We start from the raw sequence: 23280 nt of genomic DNA on the forward strand, positions 1-23280 counted from the left end.
CATTGCATTTTTGCTTTGTTTGAAGCAATAAAGCATACTAATCCTTGGTTTCTTTCAAACAATTTTACAATATTTATTGTCGAGTGAATTGGCCTGAGCCATGCCCCTGCTAGTGAAGTACATTCATATTCCCTCTCAACACGTCACATCCAGGGGCATAGCAGTGCTAAAATCCTGGCAGGCTAACCAGAACAATTTCTTTGTGGTTCCATCTTTCTTTCCAAGACTTCTTTTGACCTGAGCTTGTTAGACTGTTTCTTGGAGAGAGAGAAGGACCGGGAGAGAGGGGGCGTGAACTTTTCTGTATGGTTATGCGTACCTATCAACATGCATGCTTATATTACATTTTAAGCAATGAAATTTAGGCATTTGCTCAATGTCATTAGTTGTTAGGGAAGTCTAAGTACTATTTCCTACCCAGTCAGATGGCTAAAATGAAAAAGGTGGATAAAAACAAGTTTTGTTGAGGATATGAAAACATTGGAATCCTCAAATGCTGCTGGAAGGAATACAAAATGGTGCAGAAATTTGGAAAACAGTTTGCATTTCCTCAAAAAGTTAAACATAGAGTTACCATATGACCCAGCAATTCTCCGAGGTGTATATGTGAGAGAACTGAAAACGTGTGACTACCAAAAAATTATACATAAATATTCCTAGCAGCATTATTCAAGTCAAGAAGCAGAAACAACCCAATGTCTATCAACTGGCAAACAAATGAACACATTGGGGATATAATTTGTAACTGGTAGTTGTTCTTGCAGTTCTGTGTTTTGAATTCTTCTAGAACATTTTAACTGAAAATTGAGACATTTACCACCCTAGTAAATGATAATGATGAAATATTTTCTGCTTTGTAAGTAGAACAGAGGATCACTGTAATTAGATTTTTTCCTCCTTTTTATAAAACCCCTTTCTCCCTTGAGACTCATTGGTTTCCCAAGTTACGAATTCAGTTTCTTTTGTTTGTTCTAGCCACTTAGTTTTTCTTATTACATATCTGTTTAATTTTTAATTTCTCATTAAAAGTAAATATGGCTAATTTTCCTTTCAATATTTCAGGAAGTCTTCCATTTCTCTCTGTCACAACTTTGATATAGTGCTGACTAGTGTGTATTACTACATAATTAAAATGCCATTTTTTAATCAAATAGTTCTGGCAAAACAACCTATTAATACATTTTACATGGATCAGAGGTTTATTTCTGTAAAGTTGAGATAAATGTTATAAAGACTGTTCTGGAACCAAAATGTAAATGGAATAATACGCATAGTGCTATGGGGAAGGTCGCTCCAAGTGTAGGAAAAATACTTAGAAGATGAACAGATCATGGTCTTTTCAGTTCGTGTTACTTATTATATAATGTGGATATATTAAAAAATACTAATCTTGAGTCCTTGGGCAAATAACTTATACAGCGCTGACTCTATGCCATTCATTGTACTGGGCTCTGGGTAATTAGGGGTGAACAAAACAGATAAGGTAATTCTGCCCTTGGCCATTTCCGCTGCAGTCACAGAGCTCCCGGGGTGGGAGCGCCTTGTGGTGGGAACACCATGACTGCGCCCGAGACCAGAGTAGCTGGGCAGGGTAGTGGTTGTCACAAGTGTGTGGTTATTGTAAAGAGTTTGGACTTTATACTGACCGTAATGATAAGCCATTGCAGGCTTACGGCAGGTGAATCTGATTTCAGTTTTACAGAGATTGCTCTGGGTGTTGGTGGAAAATGGCAGGTAGGTTTAAGAGGATAAGCAGAGAATCCAGTTAGGGGGTTGGTTATAATCCAGGCAAGGTGTGATTGTGGCTTAGACTGGAGTAGGGCTCAAGAGCTAGAAAGAAATAGATCTACACAAACTGTGGAAGAATTAACAGAGTGTGGTGGATGGGATGTGGGGATAGTAGGATTGTGAGGACAAAGGGCCAGTCAAAAATGTTTCCTGCATCTCTGCCTTGAACAGCAGGGGAGCGGGAGTTTCTGTGTCCTGAGATGTAGAACATGGAGGAGGAGCAGAATTGGGGCACCTAGGTGTCTCATTCGGTTGAGCGTCTGCCTTCAGCTCAGGTCATGATCCCAGAGTCCTAGATCGAGCCCCACATGGGGCTCCCTGCTCAGTGGGGAGAGTGCTTCTCCCTCTGCTGCTCCCTCTACTGCTCCCCCTGCTTGTGCTCTCTCTCTGTCAAATAAATAAATACAATCTTAAAAAAAAACAAATGAAAAGGAGCAGAATTGGGATGGTCCAACGTTCAGCTTGGGGCAGGTTGAAGGTGAGGGGAAGGATGTGTTTATGAGGTGAGGGAGGGCAGAGACTAGCCTGCTCTTCCTTGGGCTGTGGTAACTGCTTTATGGTCTGGGTACAAGTTAGAATAAATAAATCACTTCCAAACCAAACACACTGAACTGGTTTCCAGCTTATAGATGAGTTGCTGTAACTGATCATGCCTCTGTGGTCTCTCTTCTGGCTCAGCAGTCTGAAAATTTTTATATATTGATGAACAGGACAAAACAACATTCATTTATCATCAGTGCTCACTTATTGTAATCTCTTCTCCTTGGTATTCTTTGAACTATGCCTACCTGGCCCATATGGTCAAGTTACAGATTTGGTCTTCCTGTAGACCACATGCATTTTCTGTTACCTTGTTAGAGGCCGCATCCGTCACTTTCGAAGGCTGACTTGTTAGCTTTATTTGGAAGGAAAGTGAAATGGTATGAAATATGCCCATTTATCTTTGCTACTTAAAACCCCAGACTTAATGTTCTCCCCACACCGGTACTGGAGTGGCCTCTATTTGTAAACATGGAACCCAATGTATGGTCTGTACTTCTCACTTTGGCTTTGGTTATATCTGCCTTCCCATTACATATACATTTGTTGCAAATATGAACCACATCTTTCTATTCATCCTTTGATTTTCTACAGCCAGTATTTTTCTATTTTTCAGCAAATAGAAATGGGCTATTTAGGGGCTGAGATTATAAGAGTTTTGTTCTTTGCTATACCTCTACTGTCTGGCATGGAGACTGGCATGTGTTTGGCACTTGATATTTATGAAGTAAATCAGTGACCTAAGGAATGGCTAAGTAGACATTTTGTGAGAAGGAGGGCTAATTCAGTTTTTGGAAACCAAGAGATCAGACAGGCTGTATTCTTCCTATAAGATTATACCCTCTGAGACCTACTGCAAAATCAAGGCTGCAAAATAGTAATTTGGGAATCAAAATGACAAAAAGAATTCTAGAAACCATGCAGGAGAGTGGAATTCCATGAATTCATGCAGAAGCAAGTAGGGTCAGAGGAAAAGTGAAAAGCAGAGGAGAGGTGGTGCAGGAGAGCAGAGTGTCCCAGGGAGGCAGAGGCCTTCACCAGCAGGAGGTGGTGGTGAGAAGGGATGCCCATGGAGAGGAACCGTTGGGCTTGAGCAGAAGTCAAGCAAATGCATAATGAGCCTAGGTGCAGTGTGAGATAAAACTGGGGAAGTTTCAAGTATATACTCTTTGTCACTGCTGATTCCAGTCTGGGTGGAAGGGGTAGGGATTTTTCTTAAGCAAAGACATAAATGGTTTTGATTTTGTGCTGTGCATACACTGGCATCATAGGACACTATTTATCCTGAGATTGAAGGGTTCATTTTGTGATTACTTGTAAGCTGATTATTTAATGATCAAGGTTGTATTTTTCCATTGCTCCTGTTATAGGTATTGAGGTTTGATACTAAACTTATTTAGGTAATACTGCAAAAAAGACACAATAATTGGAGATTTGAAAATCGATTTGAATGTCAGTGTGAAAAATATAGACCATTTCTCTAAAATAACCCAGGAGCTCTGAGCTCCTCAGTTGAAATTTTATTAAGTTCTCTAGTTCATGAGACTGGGACAGAACTATAATAATAAGCCCATAGGAATAATTTAAAAAAAAAAAACTAGATTTGTGCTATAAGAGGGGCATATACATATAAACATGCACACATTAATGTATAATTTTTTCTTGGTGATTTCTTAGAATGCATAAGGGAAGAGGATGGGAGGGGGGAGTATATTTGAGCCTTATTAGGATGCTACCATTTGCAAAGCTTTTTTGCATAGGTGAGATTACCTTAGAGTAATGAAAAAATGTAGTGACTGTATATTCAACATCTGCTTCATTTCAGACATGTTACAGTAATCTTGGGAAGCAGGTATTATCATTTCTAATTTAAAGAGAAGAAAGTGAAGTTCAGAGAGTTTAAGTAATTTGCCTTAAGTCACAACTTCTAAAAAACTATACCTATCTTTACCCCAAAGCCCATGTACCTTCTAGTGCCCTGTCTGAATGAGAATCTTTAGGATATCAGAGTAAGTCTCATATTTGGTTGGGAGCCCAAGAAGCTCCACAGATAAAAACCACTAGATAAGAACTTTTTCCAGCATCCTGGCCCTCCTCTGCCCTAAAAATATGCCTACTCATATTTTTCTTCTTCCTTCTTGTTACGATGGACTGGACAAGGCCTTTCTCCTAGGACTTTTTCTCAAGGACTTAATTCTTTTTGTGTATCTTTTGCATCTTTAGTCTATGTCTCTTTCTTCACTAGCTTCTTCCCATAAGCATAACCGAGGCCCTCACCAAATCAAATACCTTCTATGGTAGTTAGTAATTGCAGCATAACATACCACTCTAATGCTTGGCAAAGCTAAAATGTGATTTATTTGGCTCACTATTCTGTGGGTCAGCAAATTAGGCTTGGCTCTGCTGGACTCACTTCTGTGTCTTTGGTCAGCAGCTGGTCAGCTAGACAGCTTTGCTTCTGAGGCATTAGCTAGCTAGTGACCAGGGCCATTAGGATGACTGGAGCTTGTGTCTTTCCTCATCCAGTAGGCTAGCCCATACTTGTCCACTTGGTTGCTTGAGAGGGTCTTGAGAGAGAGCAGAAACTTGTGGATCATCTCAAGGCCCACATTCAGAAATAGTGTCCTCTCGTCTATATTCTGTCAGCCAAACAAGTCACAAGGACAGCCCAGGTTCAGGGGACGGAGAAGTACCGCTGAACTTGACTCTCTTTCTCGTTGCTAACTCCATTTTACTCTGTAAGACCACAGTCCTGTCACCATCCTAGGCTTACCTGTGTACTTTAGATTTGGGCTTCCTCTGTCACTGTATTTAGAACATAGTGCGACAGTTGTTAGCTTACTTCTTCGTAGGAAATGAGCTCCTTGAACACGGTGACTGTGCAATCTAGGATTTGGCATATACCAAGTAACTTCGAAAGGTGGAAGTTTTTGTGAAGATAAAGCATCGTAGCAGTCGGTAACTGACAATATGAAGTAAAAGATACTAAATGCTTGCATTTCAAAACATGCCTGTGGAAGTTTAAAAACTTGGGGCAGACTCTATTGAATATATCAAAATTGAATATTTCTTTAAAAAAAATTAAGACGGTAAAGAATCCTGTTCAGTGTTCTGAATAGAAATCATTATTAAATATTTACACACTATCTTTGTAGGTTTTTAATGATGTTACAAGTTTATTTCTAAAGAAGACAATTTTTTTTTTTTACATGGCATATTTGTCAGTGAAAGTATACCCATCCATTAACTGATCCATTTGGGATTTGGGAGAAAATTTTTATTTTAGAACGTAAAATGAGGAAGGATGGCAGCCAGCATCCTGATGTTACCCTGGAAGACACTGCAAATCAATGTTTCTGTCAGATGGGAGGTGGGATATGTGTATAATGTAAGCTCATCTTTAAATGAGTAGGCCTTATGGTGTATTAAGTCTTAATTGATAAATTTTCGTGTGCATTTTATGTTTTAGGTTCAACTGCCGGTACATCTTTCCAGATTCCTAAAGCCTGACCACATTTTCCCATCACTGGGTTGATAAACCATGCAGCGGAGATCAAGGGGAATTAATGCTGGACTTATTCTGCTTCTCTCTCAAATCTTCCATGTTGGAATCAACAATATTCCACCTGTCACCCTAGCAACTTTGGCTCTCAACGTCTGGTTCTTCTTGAATCCTCTGAAACCACTGTATGAGTCCTGCCTTAGCGTGGAGAAGTGTTACCAGCAAAAAGACTGGCAGCGCTTACTGCTTTCTCCTCTTCACCATGCAGATGATTGGCATTTGTATTTCAATATGGCATCCATGCTCTGGAAAGGAATAAATCTGGAAAGAAGGCTAGGAAGTAGATGGTTTGCCTACATCATCGTCACCTTCTCCCTACTCACTGGAGTGGTGTACCTATTCTTGGAATTTGCTCTTGCAGAATTTACGGATGAACCTGGCTTCAGAAGGAACTGTGCTGTAGGTTTCTCAGGTAGGGCAGACAAATTTTTAAGGTAGCCTGGGTGAAGACAGTAAGGGAGGTGTGGCTGTCGTCATTTTATGAAGCGAGGGTCTCCATTTGGTGAGGGGTCAGGATTGCTGGGCTTGGATTTTGGAGAGACGGTTGATTGGAGCACAGGAAGGGCATAGACCTTGCATAGACCTACATTAATGCTGCATCATTCACTCTTGGACAATTTGCACCAGGGTCTGCTCCAAAGTAGCTTTGTAGGAGATCTAGTTCTAGAAATACACACTGGCTCCTTCCTGGTAGAAAGACCCACTGGTGTGTATCTGTGATAAGGAATGCCCTAAAATGATGAGTAAGCCTCTCCATAACTTCATTAAAATATATGCACCGCACACTACCATGGCATGCTCACTATGTTTCAGAAACTATGATAGTCATTCTATACATATCTCACAGAACTGAAATTGCCATCAGGGCCAAAATTAAGTGTTCTAAGAGTTAGATGTGAGAGGAGGAGGGAAATAGTCCTGCAACAGAAGGAAATTTGACTCTTCCCTCTACGTCTCCTTCCATCTGTCCCCCTTCCCTTTAAGATATATCTTCATGCAGCTAGTTGTGGGAGAAGAAAGGAAACATGCCCTGCCCTCAACGTGTCTTTCCATAGAGGTTTGAAAAATACACGTTACTGCTAATTTTTTTTATGGGGTTAAAAACCACATAGCAGAAAATTAACAATTCTCAAGTGAACAGTTCAGTGGCATTTAGTACCGTTTCATGTATTTTATTCACATTTTACGTGTTATGTATTTTCTGGCAACTGAAAGTCAGTGTGAACTTGTGTTAAGAAACATCCAAAGGACGATTACCGTGAACATTGTCTTTCTACCAAAAGCCTGGTTGACTTGTAAAGAATAGAGTGTTTCAAAGCAAGAAGTTGATTACAGTCAATCATTTTCACTTTCAGTTAGTTTTCTTCGTAGATGTTGATTATCTGCACAGTTGGATTGTTGATATTTGTATGTTCTTTCTTCTCTTCTAGGAGTTTTGTTTGCTTTGAAAGTTCTTAACAACCATTATTGCCCTGGAGGCTTTGCCAACATTTTGGGCTTTCCTGTACCCAACAGATTTGCTTGTTGGGCAGAACTTGTGGCTATTCATTTCATCTCACCAGGGTAAGTGTTTACTCTCAGAGAATACAAATGAAGAACCTGATGTTCTGTGGAGAAAGAATTGCAATAATAATGAGGTCACCAGTTGTTTTTTTACAGTGAAGTTTATTCTTTAAGGACAGCACTGGGCTTACCCGCTTTAATGTCAGACATTTCTGAGTTTGAATCCTGTCGGCTGCTGAGCCCTGTGATTTTGGTAACCTTGCCTTACCTTCAGTTCCCTCACCCTTTAGGAATAAGAGAATTGTACACACAGATTGGAGGATCAATATTAACGAGACTATCTATTCATTGATTCTAATAACAGTGATGCAAAGAGGCACATTGAAACCACTAATTATCAAGATAAAAATCACAAGGTATGTGGGTCTAGTGCTTTTAAGCCATCTCACTTGTGAAGTGTCTTGGTAATAGAACTCTTTAAACAAAACACTTGACAGCACCTCGGTGGCTCAGTGGATGAACATCTGCCTCTGCTCAGGTCGTGATCTGGGGTCCTGGGATGAGTCCCACATCAGGCTCCCCGCAGGGAGCCTGCTTCTCCTTCTGCCTATGTTTCTGCCTCTCTCCGTGTGTCTTTTATGAATGAATGAATAAATAAATAAATCTTTAAAAAAATTTTAAAAAAGACTCAAAACCTCAGTATGTAAAATGGATCAACCATGAACCGTTTAGGTTTGAGAGCATGCATGGGGCCCCACTCCCTTTGCTTTACCCACCATGTTGCTGTGGTCATCTTAGAGGCAACCCTAGGACTCAATACAGTGTGACCACCGCTGATCTAGATGAATCCTTCCTTTTCAGATGAGGACAAGAAAAGTCATGAAGTTAATGTACTTTTCAAAACAGCTCATGGTAGACACTAGCATAGTTAAGGATTTGGACCTCCTGACTCTGGGTCTGGTGCTCCTGCCTGGGGTGCCATGCTTTCCAGCTTTGGTTCCTTCTTCTGCTTTTGTTTAGAAAACAGGAGGATGAATTGTGTTATTCTCCTACCTCTCCTGCCAGTTTTACTTCTCCTAGTCTGTATATACTACTGGAAACACATGGTTTTTTGTTTATTTTTACTCTAGGGATCTAGATACTCTTTGGAGAAGGGGGAGATTGAGGAAGATGCAGGAAGAAGTAAGAAGGTGGTTTTTTTTTTGTTTGTTTTTTCTATTTTGTCTTTTGCTGTTTTTCTTTCCAGACAGCAGTTTTATTTTGCTTTTGGTTCATGTGGCTGTGTTGGGTGCTGTACTTTATTTGAGCATTTCTCTTTGGGCTGTGTGTCAGCCCAGTAACCTCTAGAGAGTCTCTTCTTTAATGCTAATTTCCCATCATAGGCAGCCATTGGCAGCTGGTCTGCAAAAGGCAGTGATGTGACCACTGAACACCACTCATTTGCAACTGTATTGTTATCTTGTGACAGTTCCACGAAGAAAGCCTAACAAAATCTTCAAAGTTTTCTTTGAGAAAGGGTCCAGTAATGTCTGTCCCCTGTCTGAACAGCCCTCTCTATACCTTGTCACTCACAGTTCCCTGACTTGCTTGATGTGACTTGGTTCTCTGTGTAGACGAGAGACTCTTGTGTGTGACTACAACACCCAACATTCATATTGAAATCACTCCCTCTGATACTTGAACTTTTTATTCCATGATGAGTCCACTTGAATAGCTGTGCCTTTAATATTCTCACGCAACCATTTCTGAAGACTCTCAATCATCGTGCACTTTATTTTTTTTAGGGATACCCCCCCCTTTCCACGGAAAAGGCATGGTTGCATTTTTATGTAATATGCTTATTCTGCATGGAGGGACCCAATATCCTGAGCCTGGGAATTAAATGAAATTTTCTATTGTTTGAAGTTTGAAAGAACAAATCTTTTTGATTTTTAAGATTTGACTACTTTGAATGATAAACTTCTGATACCCAAGCATCTGCTTCTGCCTGTGTCTAAATAAAGACCAGGCTAAACACTGGTCCAGGAAACTAAGAAGCGAGGGCTTCTTTGAGATGGATCTTGGAAGAATGGAAGAAACCAGAGCTCTCTTTGCTCGGCATTGTTATTCTCCTGGTGGTTGTCAATTAGAATTTGCACTGGGAAAACAGTGTAAATCTTTAGAACAAAGTCCGCTTTATTGTCAGACTTAATGAGCTGCCCTCTGGGGAGAGAAAAAAAAAAAAAAACCTGCCAAGCAAACATTTGGTGGACCTCTGTGTTTTATGAAAGCCACGGAATTAGTAATTTCCCCCAGTTACAGCCTCTTATGGAGGGAAGCCACTCCAAACAGCCAGCCACTAGGCACTGCAAGGGGTTGGACTTGACCAGCAGGGTGAAGTACTCACACTCATCGCTAGTGCTTTTGCTTCCCACAGTATTTGTTTGTACCTTGTTTTAGTGATGGCTGCGCCAGGCATGGTCTTTTCATTCCCTTGCAAATCCTGGGCCCCTGCTTGGTGGGTAACTGTGTTTGAAGAAGCTTCGTCCCTGCCTCTAAGGTGGCACAGCAGGGAAGTATGTAGCCTCCTTGTAGTCTGGGCTCTTGCTCCTTACCCCCGTTGATGGAAGAAAGGGGGTCTGATGCCAAGGATTACCTCTGACCTCTGCAGTTTCTCATATGAGCCGAAGGCTATTTAGTTCAAAAGTGAAGCTCAGAGAAATGAATGTGACCCTCTGTGAGACAGCCACTCAGTGACCATGCTAGAGGACAGTGGTCCTGTGTGAAAGATCTGGGCTAGCTGTGGGAACTCAGGGGAATCCTGCAGCCTCTCTCAGTGAGCCTCATTTTCCTCCTCTGTCCATTGGGAATATGACTTGCTTTCTCTGTTTCCTAAGCCAGTTTTAAGGAGTCAAAGAGGTAGTCTATCTGAGGGTGTTTTTATAAAGTCCTTAACTAAGCATTTTTATTATGAGATCAATCACTGGAAGTGTGCAGTGTCCCTGAAATGAATCATACTTCCTTTTCTTCCTAAAATCAATAAAATAAGTCAAACATAATTTTGTTTGCTTCAGTTCTGTCTCTCCCCTGCCCCTTGTTCTTGCGTGACTTTTCCATCCGGTATGGCAGTTAGCAGTCTAAAAATTCCCGTGGGCTACTCACAAACACAAATTGAGCAGGCCACGATGCATTTGGACCCTAGGAGATTCTTTAGTTTAATACAGCAGTTCTGAAAACATTAGCCTCTAGACTTTGGTACTGCTTCACTGCTAATGTTTGATGAGAGTAATTACTTTGACTCTACTAAAAACTTCTTGGTTAGAGTGACCAAATGAGAGAAAAATAGATTTAATATATATTTTTTTACCTATTCCAATTTTTTAATTGTAAAAATTTTCAAAGGTAAAGAGAAGTTTCTGTGCCATTTGAAAGTAAGTTGCACATATCAGGGTAACTTCACCCAACCCCCAAAACTCCTAACGTGTATCTCCTAAAAATATATTGCTTTATATAAATGCATTACTGTTGTCACTTTGAAGAAAGTTAACAATAATTCCCCAGCACTGCCTAGTAATTAGCTTATATTCAAAACTCCCCATTTTTTTCACGTCTTTTGTAACTGTTGTGGGGTTTTTTGGGGGGTAGGGGGTGGAGATGTAAGAGGATTAGGATATGATTAAAGTTCACACATTTGATTATATTTCTTTGTCCCCTTTTACTCCTAAGGCAGTCCTTCTAGCTTTTTATTTTTCTATGACATTGAGAGAGAACTCATGGAAAAATTGCGAAGAGACTAGGTTTTGTAGAATGTTCCAGTTTCTAGATTTCTCTTCTTGTTTACTTGTAGCGTTCCTTAACACCTTCTTCTACCCCCTGCATTTCTGTAGGCTGGAAGGTAGGCACAAAGGTTTAATTACATTCAGAATTAAAACAGGTTGTTGACAAGAGTACGTCGTCATAGTAGTGATGCCATTAGGCTATGCAATACCGACTTGCACCGTTACAGGAGAGACATAATGCCTCATTGTCCCTCTATTAGCAATTCTAAGTTCAGTCAATTAGGATAGTCTTCATTGTATGTAAGGATACATCCATCCCGTTGCATTAGGAAAGTAATCTGTGAGGTGATAACTGGACATCATGCAGATAGCTTGTTAATAACCTTCTACCTTATGGTTCAGTATATGCCAGTGATGACACTTGTCTGATTTGCTTATTTCAGGAGTAGCAGGAAAGAATGGTTTTCTGACACTATCATTCCTCCTTCATTTGTTAGGTGGGGTTCATCCAGGGTTAGAGGTTAAAGTCCCAAAGGCAAGGCACTGAGAAAGACCAATGTTCTGTCAAGGGAAGACTTAGTTTTGTAAACTTGAAGCAATTCAGTTTTGTGAGTTCTTTTTAAGAAACAAAAAATACAAAATTGGAAACAAAAGTAACAATTTTAAATGACAATACAAAGCATGACAAATTTACAGATTTTAAGGAACTAACAAATACTATAAACATTACAAAATCCGTGAAAGTAATGTAATATTCTATTAACTCCCTTTATAATATTTCCCCCCAGGCTTGGCTGAGTGCTTTTGATCTCTTCTTCATCTGACAGTAATTTGGCAATAGCAGTTCTGTAGAGAGAGAAGAGCACAGTGCATCAAAATTAATTTTTTATTGAAAGTTTAGGAGAGCTCTTTTTACAGCTTATGTAAATTTTTAGCATTGCTTTCTGATTTGGAAAAAATCTCCATCAAAATGTTTTTACATACAAGCTGTAGAATTTCAAGGCTTTTTAAGATTACTTATGCAGTGACCAATACCCAGTGTACTTTGATTTGAGTGTTGTCACTGATCTTTAGTGGCTTGGTAGGAGATTCACATTTTCTTCACTGATGCTAATGTTTTGTGCCAAATCAACAAGAAATTTAAATACTAATGCTCTTCATTAATTGGATTACCAGAACTCTAAGAACCTTTTTATTCTTCTGTTTACAGCTTTTGATATGATTTGAAAATATTTTTGAGAGCTGCAAACACAGGAATTCCAATAAAGTTGATTTTGCATGATTCTCAAGAAAGAGATGGAAGATGGGTAGCTCATTTATGATTGCATATGCCGTGTTACCGAGTAGATTCTTGGCAGAAGAGACCTTCTCTTTCATGGCTGTTTTCACTGTGTATTAGTGGGAACTGAATTCCCCCCATTAATAGTTTTGCATGTTTGGCGATTGGGAGAATTTTCCAGACACAGGGCTGTGACAGTAGCATGATGACTATATTACCAGTGCTCGCTGCCCCAGGACACTTGAGAGTGCCATAGGACTTCTGCCTCTCTGCCTCTAGTTACAATTAAGGTTAGAGATGCTGAAAGGGCATTAAGAGGCTTTCCTGAAGCCATTTGTGTACTACGTAACTAGCAGGGACTTAATCTGCACAAAAATGACCACGAACCATGTAAATAAACCCCACTGAATCCAAACTAAATATAGGTTCAACTCAGCTTCCCTTTAGTTGAATCCAAAAACTAACTGTGGCTACACCAGTGCCACCTGACATGGGAGGAAATGTGATAGAGTGGAAGTTAGAGTGCACAGGGATAGCAATTTTAACCAGTGTGGTTAAGATATCCCACTTCACAAATTTTACAGAACCATATGACCCTATGAACACATTGCTGGGATTTCTTTCATGCTCTGAAGGATCCCTGGCAAGTGAGAGGCCTGTTGCTCTGTGAGCTCGTTGGCAGATTCACCTGTGAGTTCTGTTAAAAGGGTTGTTGCAGTGATGCCTGTATGGGAAGGAGAGGGAAGGCCTGAATGTGGTGGGCAAATGGATGGGTTAAGACATAAGAGGTTTTGTCAAGTTTGGAAATGGAGAGAGGTTTGAGACTAGGAATTGATAGAAGACAGGCTGTTGGAGTTTTTATTGGTAAGCATGTCTGTATAGGTGTGAAACTAGAGGAATGGTGGCTCATTATTGTCAAAGAGCTTAAGGGGTAGTAAGGTTAGGGTGTTGCATGGATGATCTACATGGGCAGTGAAATCACCCAGGGTAATTATTAGAGAGGGGGGTAGAGATGAAGAGAGTAAGATTATTCTGGAATCTTCCATGGATGTCAGGAAATGATACCAGAGACAGATAGCCAACATCTGTATTAGCCTTTTATTGCTGCTGTAACAAATTGCCACAAATGTGGTGACTTATAATAATGGAAATTTATGCTTTCATGAGTTCCGAAGGTAAGTGTCCAAAATCAGTAACTCTGGGCAAAATCAAGGCATTGGCAGGGCTCTTCTTTCTCTGGGGGAAATCTGTTATTATCTCTTTCAGCTTCTAGTGGCTTCTAGCATTCCTTGGCTTGTGAGCACATCACCCAAAAGCCACCAAAACCACATGGCCTTTTCCTTTCTACCTGTGTCCAGTTTCCCTCTGCCTCCCTTTTAGAAGGTCCCTGGGACTGCACTTAGGACTCAGTCTGAAAATGCAGCATAATCACTCCATCTCAGAGTCTTTAACTTAGATTGGGACATAGATATATTTCAAGGAGTCATTATTTGACCTACTACACTATCAAAGATGGGTAGAGAAGGTGGTGAAGACTCAAACTCAAAATACCGACCACATGTGTCTTGGCCTCTGGCAGTGCATCTCCTTTCCCTTTCTTTGGCATACCCTTTATTCTTTTCTCCTTGTAAATTCCTGGTTACTTTCAAAATCAAGTCAAATAATAACCTATTCTATGTTGCCTTCCCTGATTCTTCCAGGCAGAATTAATTCTTTATTCTTGTTCCAATAGTATTTGTAGATTTCTCTACCATAAGCACTCTCCCTTATAATTTATCCTTTTCCACCCCTCCTTCTCTAGGCTAGGAGTTTCTTGAGACTAAGAACTTTTTTTGCTCGTCTTTGTATCTTCTTCATTTGCCTGACACATAGTAGACATTGAATAAATATTTATGGTTGAATGAACTTAAGTTCATTGTGGATGGACATCATCCAGTCCTGGAGGAACTGAATAGAACAAAAACGTGGAGCGACAGTGAACCCTTTTCCTTCTGTCTGCCTATTTGGGCTGAGGCTTCAGTCTTTTGCCCTTGGGCTGGGACTTACACCATCGGTATCCCTGGTCCTCAGGCTTTCAGACTCAGTTTAGAATTTATACCACTGGCTTTCCTGCATCTCTAGCCTGCAAATGGCAGATCATAGGACTTCTCAGCTTGCATAATCATGTGAGCCAACTCTTTATAATAAATTTGATATAAATTACATGTAAATATAAACACATAAATCATATATAAAAGAGCTAAGGAAATCATGTATCCATCCATGCTGTTGGAGTCTGTTTTTCTTGAGAACGCTAATACAATCATTGAAGTGACCTGTAGTTTCTGTGGTTGCTTTTGGTCTGATATCTTCTGTTGGATTCCTTTATGATATCTGTCAAGTATTTTAATTTTACTACTTTTTTCAGTTAATAAGATGGGCCAAGATCTCATTGTTTTAGAACTTGATATCTCATTCAACTCTAAGGAGGGAGTAATCTTGAGCAATTTTGGACTAAATATTGAGTAAAGACAGAGTGTTTCTTTTGTGCCTCTGCTGTTGGGGTTCTTGTTAAGTATTGACCTGAATCAATATTCTATCTTTTGCTGCCCCCCTCCCACAACTTCACAATTTAGTGAAAGACACACATACCAACAACTAACTGAGACATCAGAAGGCAGGAATTTTAGGTCATTAAAAGCAGAGGAACAGAAAAGGAGGATAATTAACCCTGATTTGAGAAATTAGGTGGCTTTGCAGAGAGGCAGGTGTATGTGCGTTGAGTGTTGGGAGATAATAGGTAGACCTCTCTTTGCCACGGGAATAGAAAGAACAACACCCAGGACGCATGGCAAATTTAGGAAATAGTAAAGAATCTGCCCACAAACACTGGAAGATAAGGCTAGCAGTGTTCCCTCACATGTGTCCTTTTAAACACTAGGTTTTGAGACATCCCTGTAGCAAGGTTCCTGGTCAGCAGACTGCACACGTGTGTTCTGTGTTCCAGTTTAGTGGCCACAGGACACATGAACACCTGAATGGTTCGAGCAAGTCCTTCAGAAAGAAAAAAATGAGGGTGTAACTATTGAGTTTCCCCAATATATTTAATGATGGCACCCTTTTGTTTAGCACTAGCATGAAGCAGTCTCTCCAGAACAAGGTATGATTTATAAACACCAGGCTCTAGAGTGGGGATGAGGCCACTTCAGAGAGGGTCTTGGTTACTGAATTGGCTGGCAGGTTCAGGAATTCTCACTTTGCCAGGGAGATGGCTTTGGTTTCTAAGGAGGTACAGCCATGAACTGACTTGTGGCTTTGGGGAGAAGACCAAGAATTGTCTTTAGATTTGGCGGGAGGAGTCTAGTAAAATGTTGACCTAGACTAGAGAAGAAACTGAAGATTGTAACCATGGCAGGGGCTGAGAGAAAAGAACAAGAGGGAGCAGATGGAGGAGAGGTTGCTGAGGCCAATTCGATGGTCCATGGGCATAGTAATAGTGACTTTTGTGTGTGTGTGTGTGACTTCCCACCTGCCCACCACCATCATAAGCTTGTATCTGTTATCTACTGTCTTCCTGACACCTACTTTGCAAGGGAGGAGTAATTAATTACTTCTCTCAGGAGGTAAGGAAACTGAGGCATGAACGTTTATAAATACCTTATTAAAGTTAGTCAAATGCCAGCTAATATATGAGATCATTAGTGAAGTTAAGCTTCAGCAATCAAGTCTGTGAATTCTTACCCTAAACCAGTGGTTCTTAAACTTTTTGGTCATTAGACCAACTTAGAGTCTTAAAAATTATTGATGACCCCAAAGGGCTTTGGTTTATGTGGATTATATGTATCAGTCTTGATCACATTGGAAATTAAAACTGAGAATTTTTTTAAAAATCACTGTTCATAATAATTCACTTTAAATCATAACTTCACTTACTAATAACAGTTCATTTAAGATAATAATAGTAAGCCTAACCCAGTATGAGTCCACATTTAATAATATTTTTTTATGGAAAATAAGTATATGTTCTATACCACAAAAGGGGAAATGAATGACAATAAACATTTTTGCAAAACTCACTGATGATGAACTTAATAGGAAAAAAAATCTGACTCCTATGTTTGCTCCCCCAGTTAATCTGTTGAGCTATGTCATTTTGGTGAAAGACAGTTTGGCCTCACACAGATGCCTGCTTGGAAAGGTTAGGAGGGAGCAGTTGAATAGCTTCTTGAGATAACTGTGGACATTCTTCTTTGCACCATACCAAAACTTGGCGAGTAGTACTTTCTTAAAGGTTAAAGATCCACAGAGCACACCTTGAGAACTGCCATTCTTAACTCTCATGCTGCCTGTCTAGCCACTTGAAGGTTTCATAGCTTATATGAAAGGAAAGATGGTGATGTAGAACTTGGACAAGTAGAATCTTTTCCAGGGATGCTTCATGCACTCAGGGATTGGAGAGGGAGGAACATGGTGGGGATGTGTGAAAATAGACGTAACCACCAAAACTGCTATGTAACATCTGTCAATGTGAGCTGTCAGCTCTTTGTCCGAAGAAGAATGGCTACTTGTCTAATTCCAGAGACTGACTATAAAACCTGCCTATGTTCCATATGGACAGAATCCCTTAGACTGCATGGAGCTTCCAAGCTACGTTGAGTTCTCTCCTTCCATCTACATGCAATTTGTGATAAGTCGCTTCAGGCATATTTGTCTAAAATACAACATAGGGATTTTTCTCCCACCAGTTGTACTGAGATAGGGAACACGAAGAAGAGGACAGTGATTAGCTTGGCTACATTATGTTTGAAGTGCTAGTTGACACCATGTGGGTCTACCTAAATAACAGATTATTAGATCACTGCCTCGGAATTAGAGTGAGGAGAGGAATTACTGTTTTGAACATAACTCTTAACACCATCTCCTGACCCATGTTTTTCTAGAATTTGGCCACTCCACCATCAGGAAGTGGGGTCTAGTTCACCTCCCCTTGAATGGGGGAATTTGTGACCCACTGTAATCAGTAGATGGCTGCAGAAGTGCCTCATTACTTCTGAAGTAGCATGTTTCTTGCCTGGTGACCTGAAATACTTGGCCCTGGAATCCACATAAGAAGTCCAGCTCCCCCAATTCCATCATGAGAAAGTGCCATGTGCCATGGGAGTGGATGGCCTGTAGAGACAGCCATGAATCAACTTAGCCTCTATGTTGTAGAGTACACACTGTCCACCCCTCCGTGCTCTTTCTGAATTTCTGAATGTGAGTTAAAGAAAATGTTTGTTTTATGCCACTGCATTTGGGCAGGTCTGCTCTGCAGAAGCTGTCATGACAACAATGAGTTCCATGTAAAGGCAGAAAGTAGAATGAAGAGCAATGAGTACAAAGGACAGTGTTTGAGGAGTGGCAGAGATTGGAGGGGAGCAAAAGAGAGCAAAGGCCAGCAGTGTAGGGCACATCCACACCCAGACACTGTGATTCCCCGAGTCATAGCAGCATCACCCAGCCGTTACAGGGCTTTAAAGAAGTGGTTTTCAACTGTGGGTTCTAATCCTTTAAGAGATCCCCAAATCAATTTAGCTGGTCACAGCTGGTATTCAGAAAGAAAAGAAGGAAGGAGGGGATGTAGAATAGAGCTATTAGTGTTGAATACAGTAAGGATAAGTACTATCTCAAGGAATTTTAGTTTTAGCTGTATGTGAGCTGGGTCAAATCGAAAATGTATTTTTACTGTTGGACCCTATACAGGTTTCAAGAGATTCCTGCTATTTTTTTTTAAGATTTTATTTATTTATTCATGAGAGACACAGAGAGAGAGGCAGAGACACAGGCAGAGGGAGAAGCAGGCTCTATGCAGGAAGCCTGACAGGGGACTCGATCCCGGGTCTCCAGGATCACGACCTGGACTGGAGGTGGCACTAAACCGCTCAGCCACCCCTGCTGCCTGAGGTCCTGCTTTAAAGCCAGCTACTAGTTGCTTAAACTAGAGCCAAATGTATATGTTTAGGAACACTGCCATTTATAGTCCTCAGTGGTAAGAAACTGCCAGAACATCAGTGGCAATCAGAAGAACAGGCCATGGTCACAGATTTCTACTAATTTATCCATCTTTTATTAGAACGAGTATTGTTTGTTCACGAGGCTTGGTAAAGGCTGTGCCAGCTCTCAAGATAGCTGTCTGTATATGGAAATATGTGCTAACAAGATGTAGAGTTCACCTAAACCGAATATGCTAATAACAGTTGTTCAGTCATAAACAACATTATTAATAAAATCTTTTGAAAATCGGAAAAGGGGTTATTAAGAGCAAAGCAGAAGATGAGGTATTAGAGTTAACACTTTTTCCCAAATGAAAGCATAGCAATGCTTTCTAAACTGCTTAAATGTGGAAGTATTTCCAACAGCTTAGAAGAAAATAAAACAGAACCCAAATGGCTATAGGGTCAAGATATACATTGGGGGTTTGTATAAACGAGCAAGTGACAAATAAGTAATTCCAGCAATACCCAAATTAATTGTACTGGGGAGAGAAAGCTCCTTCAAAAATGGCCTGATGAATAAGCCCAAGGAAAAACCATGGTCCCTTTAGGGTTGGGGTGGTGTTTAAGCAGCTCACTGAAAGGAGAGAGGGATCCATGTTTTGCAAGGGTGGGTTAAGTTATTTTCAAGAAGTTATGCCAATTTCTTATATCATTTTTGTCTGCAATTGACCTGCATTCAGGATCATTATTTAAAACACGGACTTTTTTAGTAGGTATAATATGATGTTGCCAAGTTGTTTGGTGCGTGTTTGTGTTAACATATGTATATGGATATGTGTGCATATACAAATCTGTTTATTCATTGTCCAGGATGAACATTTCCTGAAGCATTGATGTTTTCTTTATAACATATACTCACATCTTTTGTTTTTATCTACTGGGGCTGTTGCATTTTTCTAATAAGCTTGGAAGACAAATGTTTATAGCATTGATACTCACCTTCTGTTTTATTTCATGGAAACATGTTTTCACAGCCTATTAAGGAGAGCAGTTTGAATCAACATTCCAGGACTGTCCCGAGCAGATTTTTGCAAAGTAGGGGAAATTTTTCTTCTGCTTTCCTTGGATGTCCATTTATTCACTTACTCCTTCCCCTCTTTACAGGCTCCCATAAAGGAAAGCTATATGAATCATATGAAAGAGTTAGTTAATTTGTCTCCCAGGAGGGCTTATAGTTGAATAGAACTCAAGGTGAGAGCAGTACTGAACCAAAGCAACAATTCCCTGGAGTTAGGTTTTATGAGAAGAGAATGAGAAACCTCGAGGCAGAGACCTTTCCCTGCCACTAGAATTGGAACTTCTTGAGGGAAAGGGAGGTATATAAATCATCTCTTCAGCTCTGGAGTCCAAGCCCATGGATGGCGGAGAGATGCAGCCCTGCCCTGGACCAGCTGGACCAAATGAGCTTGGAGCTGCGCAGGAGGCTTTGAGAAAACATAAAAGACCATTTCATCTGACTCCTGAGTTTTCTTTAGGTAATTCTTTCCTAAGAGATTTGTATAAGATTTTTCTTTTAAAAACTGGTTAGATTACATAAACAATGGAACTGGAAAAAAAAAAAGCACAGCAGCTAAGTGGAAGTGTAATCTAATTTCTCAGTTGCTGATCTTCTGATTATCTGCACATTCATTGGAGGAAACATTGACAACATGTAAACGTACGATGAAGAAAACAGATTGCCCATGGTCTGCCATGCGGAGAAAACTTCTGCTATCACCCAGTGCTGCCCTCACACCCAGTTATATTATTTCCCACTTCTTCCTTCAACTTGTAAGCACAGTTTCTCCAAAAACCACAGTCTTAATGGCCGCGTTGGGATTCCTGTTGTGGTTCCTTGAGTTTGGTTTCTCACTCACTAATTTTACACACTGATTTTACCACCTAATCATTCAAATTACAAGTGAGGTTGTCTGTCAACGCACTATTTGCAAGTCTTGGCTCCCAGGCCTGAATACATCCTCAGAGTCGATTCCCAAAAGTAGAATGAATGAGTTCAGGGTTTGAGTTATTTTCATGGCTTTTTGTACATGTTACCAACTGGCTTTCTGTTGAGTTTAGTCTGGTTGGTGGTCCACCCATAGTGTAAAAAAGTGACCACTTCCTAGCCAGCCAGGATGTTCTCTTTAGTTTTTCCTTTTTTTGAAAATTTGATACATAACAAAAATCATTCCATTGCTGTGATCTACAGTTTCTTTATTAGTGAAATAGGACAACTTGTCAGTTCCCTTTCAGTAAGTTGTATTTCATTGTGTGTGATTTGTGTGTGTCCCTTACATATTTTCAAGGAGCTGTGTGATATTAAATACCGTGCAGTTCTTATTAGGTTATATATTAAAAGACCTTAAGTACACAGTATAATCTTTTATTCTATAAATAATGAGAGGCAGTGGGTTTTTCGGTTTAATTATTTAAGATTGTATTTATTTATTTATTTAGAGAGCATGAGTTGGGGAGTTGGGGGGATAGAAGGAGAGAGAGAGAGAGAATATCTCAGGCAGACTCCATGCTGAGCTCAGAGCCTGACTCAGGGCTCTATTGGATGACTTAGAGCATGACCTGGGCTGAAATCAACAGTTGGGCACTTAAACAACTGAGCCATCCAGGCGCCCCCATAGACAGTGTTTATGGGGGAATTTCTTTCTTGTTGATATTAATGGATAAAGATATATTCTAAACCATAGCTAAGAACAGAAAGTGTTTTTTACAACAAAAACATGATGGACTGTTTGGGGAGGAAGATTGAAGACAGTTTCTGTTTACTTACGTATTTTAAATAAAATTTATTTTTTAAAATGTCTTTAGATTTGCAGAATAATTGTGAAGCTCTACAGAAAGTTCCCATATAATACACACCCATTTTCAGCTAATTTTGACATCTTAAAATTAGCATGGTATATTTCTTAAAATTAATGAGCCAGTATTGACACATTATTAACTAAACTCCATACTTTATTCACACTTTCCTGATGTCCTTTTATATTCTAAAATCTCATCTGGGATGCTATATAACATTTAGTCTTCATATCTGCTTAGACACCTGTGTTAGTATGAGCTACCATGACAAAATACCATAGACTGTATGGCTTAAACAATAGAAATTTATATTCTTACAGTTCTAGAGGCTAGACCTCCAAGATCAGGATGCTAGCATGGCCGGTTTCTGGTGCAGAATCCCTTCCTGGCTTGTGGATGGCTACCTTCCTCTGTGCCCTCACATAGTAGAGAGAAAGAGAACAAGAGAGGGATGCAAGCTTATCCCGTGGTGTCTTGTCATCTAAGGGCACTAATGCCAGCATACGGGCCCCACCTGCATGACCTCATCCAAACTACCTCCAAAAGGCCTCATCTCCAAATACTATCTTGTTGAGAGTTAGGGGTTCAGCATATGAATTTGGGTGGGGATAAAATTAAGTCCATAACAGTTCCTCTTGGCTGTGACAGTTTTTTTTTTTTTTTAATTTTTAAGGAAGAGCTATAAAATATTATTCTTAAATGTCTGTGTGTTTAAGCATGGACTTCCTTTCATTTGCCCTCATGTGAATCAGAAGCAGCGTTCAGCTAGCTGCAAACATGATTTCTAGGTAAGTTTTAATTTAGGTGTACGAACCCATGTTGTTTTCTGTAATTGGACAGTCCTCCTGTGGTTCCATTTTAAAATGTATACGTCATCACAGAGGGGAGTATGAGAAATTTCCCTCCCAACCAGAGTGCACCAGCATAGAAGATGCCTGCTGTCTGTAAATTAGACCTTGTTTGGGGCCTGCTTTACCCAATTGGCTGGCTCTGAATAACAGAGAAGAGCAGTAGGTAGAAATAAGGAAGCAGCTGGTTTTCCAGGTGAACATAGAGTTGTCTGGAATAAGGCTCACTACCCAGGTTGAAACTAATTGGCCATCATGCTGTGATGTAATTGTGGGTGTGCGGATTGTGGCACCTACCTAATCTGTGCTTAACTAACCAGGCTTGTTAATGATTAATTCTGGTGACTTGGTGACAGGTGCAAGACATGGGTTCATTGTACTGGATGTCTCAGGTAATGATGACTGGGGGTTGTTTTAAAAGGTATTATTTTTTTTAAATTGAAAAGTTATATATTCTGTGCTTTAAAGGTGATATCAATAGGTGTGTCTTGTAACATGTCTTATCAAAAAAGGGTGTTTTTAATCTCAAAATTACCAAATGTAGCAATTATTTTGACTTGATTTTCTTTTTACTAGTATTTTTTTCATCAAAAAAAAAAAAAAATAGTGGACTCCATGAAGCACATCTATTTCCCTTTGGAGTATTTAGAATGCACTTTGGCCTGCTTGGAATTTTTTTCAGGAGTTGCTATTGGAGATAAATGTTATACAATTAAATATTCACTCTCAACTAATAAGATGATAAATCACATCTCTGGAGATTTCTAATGTATTTACTGAAATCTTCCCAGTTCTGTATAGGAAGGAATGCTTTTAAATAGAAAGTTCTTTACATTTGCTAATTTCCCCCTTCCTCTTCTGCAGTCTTAAGTGATTTTTAGTTAAAAGTCATGGGAGTTAAATAGGCAAGAGGACTGTTTTCCATTTACATTCAGGTTTGGTTCAAATTATGCAAAATGAAGACAGTCAGAGCTATGAATTGAAATCATTAGTGCATCAATTATTCTGTGATAACCAGCTGAGAACAGGCTGCAGGCTCCTTCCATTTTAAAGTTGGCTTCTCATTAGCTTATGTGAGAGATAAAATAATTTGATTCTAATTTATCTCTCTTTAAATGGACATTGTTCCCCTCTGAATTCAAAAGGAGAGTGTTTTAATTTTGTAGTCATTTATAACACACAGGTCAAATAAACA

General features: G+C 39.8%; 1 protein-coding gene across 20 annotated transcripts in view; it reads left to right on the forward strand.

Moving 5' to 3' along the window:
• The window catches only part of RHBDD1 (rhomboid domain containing 1), a 125101-nt gene that overhangs the window by 21331 nt on the left and 80490 nt on the right, over window positions 1-23280 (forward strand). For all 20 annotated transcript variants that reach the window (XM_072796460.1, XM_072796462.1, XM_072796466.1 and 17 more), the window contains 2 exons: window positions 5798-6302; window positions 7321-7453. In XM_072796460.1, coding sequence (XP_072652561.1) covers window positions 5870-6302; window positions 7321-7453 — 566 coding nt within the window. In that variant the 5' untranslated portion in view covers window positions 5798-5869. The remainder of the gene's footprint in view (window positions 1-5797; window positions 6303-7320; window positions 7454-23280) is intronic.

Source organism: Canis lupus, chromosome 24 (assembly GCF_048164855.1).
Source record: "Canis lupus baileyi chromosome 24, mCanLup2.hap1, whole genome shotgun sequence".
Classification (NCBI taxonomy): domain Eukaryota; kingdom Metazoa; phylum Chordata; class Mammalia; order Carnivora; family Canidae; genus Canis; species Canis lupus.